Genomic DNA, 12631 nt, shown 5'->3' on the forward strand with positions numbered 1-12631 from the left:
TTTTTTTTTTTTTTTTAAGGTTGGATACTGCCTTGTATCAAAGAGGTACTCAAGGGTAAGAACTGTCAGGTATTTTCTCACATCTGCGAGCTCCACCTGCTAGTTTATCATTGTAACCACACATGAAAGCAGCAGGCCCCAGGCCCTTTTCTTTCAGCAGCTGAGCGTGTGTGCCTTTCCCAGCGTCTAATTTCCGATCCTCACCACTTTCACTGGGACTTCTTATTCAGTTTCACACGGCGAGGCTGCCAGGTGACTGTCTCTCTCAGACATGTGTGCTTTGAGCCCGGCCAGATCTGCAGGCAAAAAGGCATTCTGGCCAGGCCTGCTGATAGGGGGAGGGCCCTCCAGGAGGAACTCCACCCGCTGACCTGGTGGCCTCCTGAACTCCGGAAGGCATCTTTGTTGTGCTTTAATGGGCCTTCTCATGAGCCCAGCAAGCATAGAAGAGCCAGCTGAATGCACAGACTTTTATGTTATGGTTTATTTTGATTCACTCACTCAGGGGATTCAGACTTTTTTTTTTTTTTTTGGACTGTGAACCTAAAACATGAGAGAGAGAGAGGTTTCCTGGGTTTCTATAAAGTCATACTGCTTTCTGGAAACGGAGCCTTAGCATGAAGGAACCCTGCTCCATTTTGCAAAGCAGCTACCGCTCTGTGTCTGTGTAGAGCATGGCAAAAGATGGGAAACTCAGAACAAGTTCAAAGGACCATCGGTGTCACCTTCAAAACTGCTTTCTCCTCTGGTGTCCTGAAATGTCTGTCCTCTTGGGTCACAAAACATTTTCTCCAGCTGATCCTGTCTATGCTAATGATTTTAAGTAGCACCTGCAGTCCAAACTGGTATAATCCAGAATCTAGCCCCAGTTTCACCTGTTTTGGTCTGCCTAAATATTTCACTGGTTCTTCAGGTTCACTCTAACTCATTAGCTTTCCATCAAAACAAAATGGAAAAATAATGAAAATATACAAGATTCTTTTAGAATAAATAAAAAACATTGGTTCTCCCGTTGCCAAGCCTGACAAAAGGCATTTCCTTCTCCCATTCAACAAAACCAGGAAATTCAAAGACAAACTTGACTCTCTCCTGACTCTTATGCAAATTTAGCCAGTTACTAAGTCACTGTTTTGACACTATTCTAATAAATGTCCTAATTTTTCCTAACCATATATATCGTTGGAAGAAGGTTTAGATCAGTGTTTCCCAAACTTCTCTCATGATGAGAATCACCTGGTGGAGTTGTTAAAACACAGATTCCTGAATCCCAACTAAGAAGTGCTAAACTAGAATTTTTGAGAACATATAGGTAAAATTGCATACCTAACTTAGTGCTCTGTATATAACATCTGTCTTAGAGCACTAGTTAAGTATACAATTTTACCTATATGTTCCCAAAAATTCTAGTTTAGCACTTCTTAGTTGGGATTCAGGAATCTGTGTTTTAACAACTCCACCAGGTGATTCTCATCATGAGAGAAGTTTGGGAAACACTGGTTTAGATACTGCCACCATCAAAAGCCAACTTTGGGGGCCTTCTGCTCACTCTTTGAAAGTTGACTATTATTGTTCCCACTTTTCAGTGCTAATTGCTCAGGTGACCATGGAAATGAAGCCAAGTGTTTCCCCAGACCCCCTGCTGGCTGCCCTGGTGCTGGGGCAGGGTTCTGCAATGTACTCCAGGAAGATCTGGCTCCAAATACCAGCCTATCACTTCCTGCCTACGCAAGCTCAGACATGATATTCAATTAATTATTTTTACAATCATTTGTCACTGTTTCAGTTCCACACCATTGCAGTAAATAATCTTTTGGCTGGTGGAGAGCCTTGCCTTCAATTTGTAAAAGAACGCAACATCTGTGAAGCGCCACAAAGTGAAATGCAATAATACGAGGCCTGTAAATTAAAGAATAGCAAGCACCTGAAACATAACTGTTGATGTGTCCTCCTGGCAACTTAATTCTTTCTCCTCTCTGTTTCAAATGACTGCTCCCATCCCTCTCCTGAAGAAGGCGGCCCAAATCTATTTTGCCATCACTTCGCTGAAAAACCAGATGTTGGCATCTGTACCATGCTACCTTACACAGACTTTGTGGGAGGTTATTGCTACTCCAGTTTAGTGTTTCCCAGGGTGTGTCCTGCAGATTAGTTGCTCTGCATGTCCCCTTAGAAAAAAGGTGCTATGGGAAGTGAATGTGAGAAATGCTGCATATAGTTACTTTATCTTGAGGGGTCACAATACACGCTAATTTTGGAAAGCTTCTGGAAAAAAAAAAAAAAAAAAAAAAAAAAAAGCAAGCCCTGACATAAAGAAATAGGATCCTGAAATTTGAATTGGAGAAGTACATTCCAGGCTAATATAACACAAGCGCGTGTGCCTACTTATATGCTATGCAGCAATAACACGGAATTCAGACCTATACACAGGTTATTATAAAAAGGCATGGTAAATGCATAGGATAGTAGAGACCCATAGATTATACCCCTCTATTGAGCTGAGCCTCCCCCAGACCTCTACCGGATGCTGTGCAAATATTACCGGTCCAGGTTTTACTGTCAGGGAGGACTATATACCATGGCGATTCCCATTAGCGCAGGAGGAATCCCTCCCACATTTCACCAGAAAATGAGCAGGTGAGACTGGCGGTTTTCCAGGGTCCAGGACTAGTTTTCCAGAGTCCGGGCCTAGTCCAGGGCTGTCTGAATCAATCCTGAGGTCTCACCCGATTGCCCATTAAAGGACAAGGCTCAGAGAAATCTGTTGTCTAGTGCACATGTGTCATTCTCAACAGGAACCTTACTGCTTTACAAGCCTGGGTTCTTTGTTCTCAAACCTTAAGTGTAAACCAAGAATTGGAGCTAAGAGCTTCTCACGTTTAGACCCCCTAGGCTCTGCTACTGCCCCGTTCCTCCTAAGGAGATCTCTCTCAGCATCCAAGCTCCTCTTTCTAATCGAGTTTATATGAAGGAGACTGCAGCCAGAATTAACAGGAACACCCCAGACCACTGCTTTACGCAATGCACAGGCATGAAGAACGACGCTGCCCCCAAGTGGGAAACCCGCAAAGAGCAGCTTACTAAACCTCAATTCGAGCAGCTGAATGGGCTCTGCATTTCCAACTCCAAGGACCCTCCTCCCCTCCCTTCCCCCCCTACTTCACCTCCGGCCTTGAGAGGCGCTGGGGAGGACACTGGGGTGCGGATTCTTTTACCATTAGAGGGTGGTGGTGGTGAGTAAAAAGATTAGGCGAAAGCGGTGCCTCCCAACCTCCCTACCCTATAAAGCACCTGGTGACATCCAGATTCTGGGTCCTCGCAGCGCAGATTTTGATTTATCACGCCGGGCGTGGGAACGGGGGTCTGAGTTTCTAACCAGTGAGATTTTTGGAGATGCTGGGCTGGGAAGCAACTTTCTCCTTCCCTTCCCGGGTCCCCGCAGGGGCTAACCTCTTGCAGGACGCTGGAACACTGTCTGCACTCAATAGGCGCTAAGCCCACAGCGGCCACTCCGGCGTCTACCCGGCAGCCCCTGCGCGGTCCCGCCCACGTGCCGGGACCGCCCCCGCCGCGGTTTCCATGGCGACCTGGGCCGCGCGTCTCCTGCTTGAAGGTTTCAGGTTCCACCTGTTTGCCCCACTGCCTTCTGCAGGACAAAACAACGGGGTTTCCAGTCCAGGGCAGTCAAGCTAAGAAGTAACTTCATTATTATTATTGTTATTGATTTGATTATTTCTTGTGCCCATTTTATTATTATTATTATTATTATTATTATTATTAAAAAGAAGCTGTAAGAGTTTTTTGTTTCTGTTTTGGAGGGTGTCATTCTAGCACTTTTATGTAACATTTTACCTCCGGATTTAAATGTTTGGGACAGACTGACCCCTGGCTGAATAAACCCAACGATTTGGGGCAGGAGGACACTTCGGGATGTGGCTTATGCATTTGTGGCAGTAACTGGCTACACCGAGCTGATTCCCTAACCGTGGACTTCCTGGGCCTTACTTTCCAAGGACTGCTTTCTTTTCAAGGACTGCTGCCTCAGCTGAACCAATGGGGGAGGTCAGATTTTCAGGAGACTCAGGTGGGAATGCAAAGGCTGTGCTTCCAGAAGCATCTGGGCTGAGCTTGGCGCTCGGAGCTTCGTTTTTCTAACCAAGAAACCTAGTTCATTCTAATCAACTTCCCTGCAGAGAGGACCACACCTCCTGTAGGTGCTGGTTTTCCTGGTTGTTAACTCTTCGGCCTGGGCATAGCCTCAAAAGATGCTCTAGGCAGCTTTGGCCCAGAGCATGTTTTAGCTAGTTAGGTCCCACGAAGGTTGGGGGTGGACTGTCAGTTTTTATTTTTGGATGTGGATGACCTCTGAGTCAGGGTGCTTCCTTGACTGTTCAAGATGGTCAGAGGCTACATGGAAGCCTGTTGGTAAGTGGAATGAATGCCCACAAAGAAGTGGGGAGCATTAGGGAGGGTGTTGCTTTTACTTTGCACAAAAACCCAATGGGAAATTACAATTATCTCCATTTTAGAGAAGAAGAAAGGGAGGAACAGAGAATTTCAGAATCTTGCCCAGTGGCAGATGGAGTCCAGAATTAAACCCTCACAAGGTCTAGCTTCCAAGCTCACAGTGAGTACCCTAAATTTAGCTTCATTTCCTTTTACCCAAATGGAGCCTTTATTCAGTCATCACCTCCCTTATTAGTTTAAGCAAATTCATCCACTCATTTAACAATGAGCTGTTTATTTTTGTGCTCCCCTCGACCCCTGTAGTTCCATGGGGGCAGAGACAACCACACCTATTGTATTAAGTTCTGTATCTGGCACACCGTAGGTTCCCAGGAAGGTTTGACAAATAAATAAAGAACAAAGATAATGAGTGCTTTGGAGTTTTTCCTTTTTTCATATAAATTAGGAGAAAGAAACATAACAGGTTTATAATGACCTTTTCTGGCCCCAAAGATGCTTTATCCCCATTTATTCCTGCAGCATGAGATAAGGAGTGTAAGTGCTCTTCCCCGTGCTTTTTTTTTTTTTTTTTTTTTTTTTTTTTTTTTTTTATGAAAGAGGAAACTAAAGTTAAAACACACCAATGACTTGTGGTGGAGCTGGTATTTAAACCAAAATCTGTTCTTTTCCCACATACTATACTGCTTACCAGAGCATCTGAAATGTTGTAGTAGTGATTAAAGGGAAGGCAGAAATTTTTAAAAGTAAAAATGAAAAGTGAAATTTTGATGGTAGGTGTGCCATTCTTTTTTTTTTTTTTACAGAGAGGAAGAGAGCGGGATAGAGAGATAGAAACATCGATGAGAGAGAATCATTGATCAGCTGTCTCCTGCACACCCCCTATTGGGGATGTGCCTGCAACCAATTTACATGCCCCTGACCAGAATTGAACCTGGGACCCTTCAGTCTGCAGACCAATGCTCTATCCACTGAGCCAAACCGGTTTTGGCAGGTGTGCCATTCTTTAGCCAGTCAACAAGCTGGTGCATGCGAAGAGAAAGAAAGTGAATAATAACAGCACAGAGCTCCTCATTTAAAGGATAGTTTTTTCTCTTGGGACCAGGCTTGGAAATCCTGAAGCTTCTACTTTAAAACAGGGACTGGGAAAACTAGAAGAATTTTCTCTATCTGCTCCTTCCATCAAAGGCTTGCCCGAGATGGAATTGCAGGCAGTTTTGTTATGTTAAACTAAGAAGGTATTGTGTAAGCACCAGAAACAGAACACTGGAGTCCGTTGGACTCGGAGGGAGAAGGTTTACTGTAGAATGTATAGTATTTTTTAAAGCCTATGTTGTGTTTCCGGGTTTGCCTTCCTAGAAGAAGGATCTCTTTTGCCTTGCAATCATTACCTGAGGGCATGGTGGTTTGGATTTACTAGTAGGTAAACGATAAATTCTGTTTCCAGTCTGTAATTGCTGTCCTCTTTTCTAGTTTTCCCAGCCTTTCAATTAATGGAGGTAACCACTCTGTTTCCTTTTCTCCCAATTAGTTGCCATTTTCTTTATTCCTCCACTGCTGTCCCTGTCAGTGTCACTGGTTTTGTGCTAACTATCCCCCTGGCCTTTGCCTTGACTTCCACTCTGCCTCCCAGCGTTTGTAGGGATGACAGTCAGTTAAGCAGTCTTGTTGGCTGCCCTGAGAAAACCAGCATCATGTTATGCCTGTAGGTGGCATGTGCAGACTGTAGTCTGAGGAGGGGCAGAGAGGTAAGGCTTAATTCTTAGAAAACTTTAGTGGGTTGTAAGAAACACTATTGAAACCATGAAGCACTGAGGTCTAAAAACATATCTTGGCATTTAACAAGAAATGAGATACAGATTTACTAAGCAAACATCTATCTATATATATCAATACTGCCATTTCTGGATCATATGTTTAAATGATTATAAGCAATACTTTAAAACTTTTTTTTTTATTTAAATTCAGTTGTTTTCTCTTCCATGGGTGGAAGAGAAAACAACTGAATTTAAATAGAATTTTTTTGTTTGTGTTTGAACTAATCACCTGTCATGTTGGGATCTAAAAACAAACTTGAGTTATGTATTGGTTATGTTAATAAAGAGCCAACTAAATAAAAATGAGAAGTAGGATATCCAAGAGTTAAGAACAAGAACTCTGGAATCAGTAGGCGAGGGCTGAAATTCTGGTTCTTCTAGTTATGAGCTGTGTGACCTTGGGCAAGTAACTTAGCTTCTCTGTTTTCAAAGCATTAAGTGTTATATGTTAGCAATTATTATTTTTATTGCTGTCATGATTACACAGTTGTTCATAGATATCCTAGACAATTACACACACACACACACACACACACACACACACACACATCAAGAGTTAATATTTTTTCTATATAATTTATTGGTTTTTGGATTTCTGAAGTTATTGGCATGCAACTTTCTGACCAAGGGTCCTCATGCTGTCATTGTCTCTACAGCAAGAAAGCTGTTTGGGGGCACTTGGTTTCCAAAAGCCACAGATCCCCTCGAGACTTGGAAGCAATAGGCATAGCTGTGGTCCTACTCTCTCTGGGTACGAGTGTCTATCTCTAACAAGTGACAGTCACAGTTGGCCTAGATAAGAACCAAGACATTTTTACCCCAGTGTGACCCTAATGACATCCTGATCTGCATCATGACAAAAATATCAACTCAAGACAATGTAATGTGCAATGTAATTAGAAATGGTTAGAAAATTGAGACCACAATGTCTTATTGATTAATTTCCAGTCTCTGAATCTTACTTCTTGATGAGTTGGTCCAGTGCTGCCAAGGCTATTGGGGTAAGCCTAGAATAAAAATGTTCTTGACTTCAAAAGAGAATGAAGAGAAGTTAGGAACTGAGGGAAAGAGTTTCTCTAGTCTCCTATTTTGCTAGAGAGTGAATACCAGGCTCCTTCAGAGGTTGATTTGTTTCAAAATAACTGTTTTGGTAAAAATATCAGATAATTCAAGTAAGAATAAATTCAGGCGAGCAGTATACATATGACTAAAGAAGCAATATATGATGAAATTCCAAGCAGTGGTACAGACATTAAATGGTGTCGTTTCAGAAGTGACCACCGAGTGCTGGCATCACCTTAGGTGGGCAATGGAACTAAATGAGGGCTGACAGGAGCGCTTCGGTCTGAGAACTCCTCACAGTGCCTGTCTCCCCTCCCCCATATGGTGCTGTGGAGCCCGGGCTGTGGTCCTGGTCCTGCTTCTCTCCATGTGGCTCACCTTGAACAAATTATTTAATCATTCCATGCCTCAGTCCCCTCATCTGTGAAATAAGAATGTTGGTTAGTGGATTTCAAACATTTAAAAATATTTTTTATTGATTTCAGAGAGAAAAGGAGAGGGATAAATTGGTAGGAGATGGTTGTATTAAATGGGCCTGAATAAATGTTCTTTTCCTATCTTGTCCTCTTCTCCTTCCTCCTCCTTTTAGACTCGCTTCTTTTTGTTCTTTAAAATTTACTATGCCATTTATAAAAATCATAGTAATTGATATGCTTGGTAAAAAAGAAATTAAATAGTATAAGAACCTTGAAACAAACCAGACTAACTTTATTTAAAAGTAATTTTCCTGTTTTATATTCACTTAATTGGCATGTATCCCCTTCAAAAGATAAAATTAACCTTTCTCAGTCAGTGACTAAGACCCAGAGTATGACTGAATTTGATAAAACCATAATTGTAAAAATTGTCTTTGTTTCTCTCAACACGATTGCCTTGCTTTTGTAGTTACAAAACTGCTTCAAGTTCTTACAAAAATGATAGGTGGGTTGTAGGATGTTAGTGGATATAGTAGGGTCACATTATAGATAGAAAAGTGATTGATGGCTTTTTTTTTTTTTTTAAATGTTTCTGCCTTTGTATTTGCAGATGGATCCCTTACTCCCCACACTAATTGAATGTTCTCCTTGGAATGAGGTAGACACTCCTCGAACCTGTGACCTGAACCACTTACGAGCCAAACGTGTGGCTTACTATGAAAGCATTGGGATCATCAAGAATGATGCTTCCAGAAATGGCAGTCAACAGGTGTCCACAAGTTCCCAGGATACCAAAGCGAGTCCCTCAAAAAATCCAACCTTTGTTGGACCTCAGAAGTCACCACCTTCGTTAGCAATTGGAAAGACACCTCTTCTCCAGGAGGCGCCCAGAGTGGCTCCTAGAGAAACAGAGCAGTACCTGGACCAGAGGACCCAGCAGGGGCCATGGAGAGAGTGTTACCCAGCAGACCTGGACCTACATCTGTTGGAGGATGCCTTGGTGCCTGAGGCACAGAAGCTGAGACATGTTATAAATTGGGCCCAGAAGTTCTTGTCTAACGCTCCAGAAGAGCAGGGGTTGAAAAGTCCCAAGACTTCTCTAGGACTCCCTCAGTCTAATCTTTGTAAAAGTCCAAAAGCTCTAGGAAGTAAGAGAAATGCCCATGTGAGGTCACCTGATTCTCCTCCCCTGCTCAGAGAAGACCAGTCCAGCACACGAACAGACATTCACAGCTGTTCGTTAAGACCTCTAGATAATTTGTCAGAAATGGGTTTGTCTTCTGAATGTTCAAGTTTCTTCCAGAAGGAGGATTTTCTAGACAGCCAGTCTTGTGCGTGGCGAGGAACTGCAGTTAGGAATGAGGGGGAGGGAAGAGCTGCCGGATACCCTCCTGATAGGCTTCAGCAGGAAGACTATGCTCAGCACGAGTACAACAGAGCAAGGGGTAGTCATATCCAGGACCCCAAGGGAGATGAGAAGCTGGGGGCTCAGCCACAACTCAGACTCACTTCTGAAGAAAGTGATGTTTCAAAGGAAGCTAGTCAGAGCCTACTCAGATATGGTTACTTCTGGGATCCACTGACAGGCAGCTCAGAGGAGGAATGTTTAGATGAACCTGAGGAAAGTAAAGGGACACCTCCAAGGGGTGTCCTAGGCAGGAAGTGTAGAGGGTTTTCAGGAATTGCCTCCTCTCCTCCAAGTGAGAGCACACTAATGTTGAAAACCATGGTGCCAAGCAGTGTTCCTTCCTCTGGGGAGATACTCCTGGAGGCAGGAGTCAGAGAGAAATGCACAGGAGCAGTGCAGTCCCCTATGGGAACCCCCAAGGATGTCACAGTGGAATTCAGGGATGACATCTCCAGAGGTGAAGACTCCATCCAGAGACTCCCTGTGGGTCAACGAATGCCTCCCTATGACAGTTCCAATCAAAAGAGAAAGGAATCAGCCAATATGGGTTTTACTTTGTGGTTACCCAAAAGTGGTATTAAGCATAAAAAGAAATGGAAACCTGTCACCACAGAGAGCTCAGGAAAGACTCTCATGGGGAGAGGGCCAAGAGGTGGTCTGAACAGAAGCATGCAGAGTTCTGCTAAGAGCAGCCTTCCTGCTATAACCCAGAGGCAATTTGACCTAACACATGCTGAGAATTATGTGACCCCTCAAATTGCCAGCCTCTCGAGGAGTATATCAGAGGGTTCCTTTGAAAGTAGTATGTCTCATGGACCCATTGCAGAGGCATGTGGTACACACAGCAGCACTCGGTTTGACCAAATGCCAAAGATGGATGATGGATCAGTACAGGCAGCCAGAGCAGTCACCAGGCAAACAACTCGTGAGAAAAAGGAAAAGGCACTTTCTTCAGATCACCCCATTTCCCGAGATATTCCCAATGCTGGTTTGAAGGGGTCCTTCCCACTCAAGGATGTTGGCGATAGCATCTCCTGGAGGGATGAGCCACCACGTGAACCAGAGCAAGAGGCCAGTGTATTGGAGACATATTTCTATTACTTGCGGATGCTGAACAAGATCAGGGGGCTTCCTTCAAAAGGGGGGAGCTGCTCTTTGCCTTTCCAGGGGCCTAGACTGTCTGAATCAGAGCCAGTCATCACATCTGCAGAGGGAAAAGGCCAATCTATAGGGGCCAGCCTAGACAGGGAGACCAAGGAGGGGAGAGATGGGTGTGAAAGTGATACGGCTCTGGAAGGTGAGGGGGACATCTGTCCCCAAGGACGAGGCTGTGTGGAAGAGGCAACTCCAGAAGAGATCAGCTTTCGGAAACCTCAAGGCAACTATGGTATGAAACCAAAGCTGGGGAAAGAGTCTCCTGAGCAGTGAATTTATTGTCACTTGTGCAACATGTTACACGGCCATTGGGGATGAGACACAGTTTCTTCTTCATGTACTGCCACTTAAGCTTCATTTTCCATAAATATAAAGTGGGAACTGCCTTAGCTTCTTGGTTTTTTTTTTTTGTTTTTTTTTTTTTTTGGATGCTACAGCAAAATTATCATGGACTGGGTGGCTTAAGTAACAAACATTTATTTCTCACAGTTCTGGAGGCTGGGAAGTCCAAGATCAAGGCTATGATAGATCCAGTATCTAGTAAGGCCCCACTTCCTAGTTCACAGGTGGCTGTTTTCTCCCATCATGGAAGCAGAGTGGCAGCAGGCTCTCTCCTGACTCTTAACAGGGCACTAACTGCATCATGAGGACTCCACCATCATGACCTCATCTAATCGCCTCTCAGAGGCTCCACCTCCTAATACCATCACACTGGGGAGGAGGGTATCAACATATGAATTGGGGGAGGGGACGCACAAACATTTCGGTGATAACAGGAATAGTTATCAGAGTTAAGTATAAACTATAGGATACTATGCAAATATTAGTTTTATTTTGGTAGACCAAAAGCCATTACCTAATTAAGAGTAATCTTAAAAAAATAGTCATTCTGAAAAGTAAATGCTCCAGCATTCCTCTGGTTGTCTCTCTCTCTCTCTCTTTCAGGTGCTTGCATTTTCCATGAGCATGATGATGCTATTCATTTTGCTGTCTAGTAGTTTGTATGGAAATAAGCATTTTATGCCTTTCATTTAGAATATATTTTAATAACCAAGCATTAGAAAGTAGAATCTTCCTCTTCAATTTGACTGCTGTGTAGATAGAAAATGATTAATATATTTTCATTTCATAGAATAAGCTCAGATTAGAAATTCAAAACATCTTGCTAGATCTTTATGCAAATTTTTTTTTCTTATTTGAATTCATTCTCTTGTTTTTTCTTGGGGGAGATCAAGGTTACATGATTTATTATAAGCAATAGTAAAATATAACATTGCAAAGCTTATTTTGTGATACAGTGTGAATGATAGAAGACACATATTATTAAAGTATGCTTATAATACTCTTGTTAAGTGTGGGAAGCTCCATGACATTCCTTCTATCAGTGCAGATAACACTACACCTGCAAAATAAAGTCTATGTATACAATGAAATCTGTGTGCAATATAAAACCGATAAAATCTATCTGACATATGAAGGATTTGTAACTTATAATTTTCTACTTTTTAGGGAAGTTGTATTCTGCTACCTTGAACGTGATATCCAGAAAGACCAACTGTGGGGGATACCCCAAAATGTCTAATACTGCAAGTTCATCTCATAGACTTGGAGATGTGAAACTAAGGTCCGATTACTCTTTTGTTTTGTCACATCTATTAACATTTAAGTAGCTAAGTACCAACATTGACAATCTTCTGAGAAATTGCTTAATATTCCATTTTATGCAATGTGGGAAAATCAATTATTACTGACGGTCTGCCACATGTAAGATACTGTTCAGGGCACTATAATGGACAAAAGAGGGAAGAGACAGTTGCTCCAGAGTATGATTCTCCACAGGAAGTTCAAATCAAGTGCTTGGGGAAGAAGAGATGAAGTAATCAAACTAGTGGAATCAGGAGAGAGGCCATATTTAGCAGATGGTAAGAGAGTAGACTTTGAAGGATGGGTAGGTATTTAACAGGTAAGAGAAGGAATATCAGTTGGTGGAAATAGGAGCATAGTCATAGAGGTAAAATGCTTGGATTTTGTTGAAGGAATAATGAGTCTTCTAATGTCACTGGATATATTAGTCATAATTATTTTGGTTGCAAGTAATGTAAGCACTACTCAAACAAGTGAGGCAACAGAAAAAAAAAAACAACATCTATTGGTTTGTTTATTTGAAAAATTGTTCAGTTTCATTTAGCAGCTCAACACAATGACATCAGCATTCAATCTGCCTCCATTCCTTGGGTTTACTTGCAAGATAGCAAGAATCCTCATCCATCTTTTATATTATATTTAGCTATGGCGCACCTTCTATAGATTAG

The 12631-nt window shown here is 42.6% G+C and overlaps 1 protein-coding gene across 1 annotated transcript in view; it reads left to right on the plus strand.

The window, feature by feature from the left end:
- Positions 1–3028: 3028 nt before the first annotated feature.
- LOC311630287 (uncharacterized protein) overlaps positions 3029–12631 on the plus strand; it is a gene marked incomplete at both ends in the record, with an annotated part of 66189 nt that continues 56586 nt past the window's right edge. The window contains 4 exons of the mRNA XM_084899150.1: positions 3029–3230; positions 4527–4624; positions 8367–10551; positions 11829–11943. Coding sequence (XP_084755276.1) covers positions 3029–3230; positions 4527–4624; positions 8367–10551; positions 11829–11943 — 2600 coding nt within the window. The remainder of the gene's footprint in view (positions 3231–4526; positions 4625–8366; positions 10552–11828; positions 11944–12631) is intronic.

Source organism: Pipistrellus hanaki, assembly GCF_964339955.1.
Source record: "Pipistrellus hanaki genome assembly, chromosome: 11".
Lineage (NCBI taxonomy): Eukaryota > Metazoa > Chordata > Mammalia > Chiroptera > Vespertilionidae > Pipistrellus > Pipistrellus hanaki.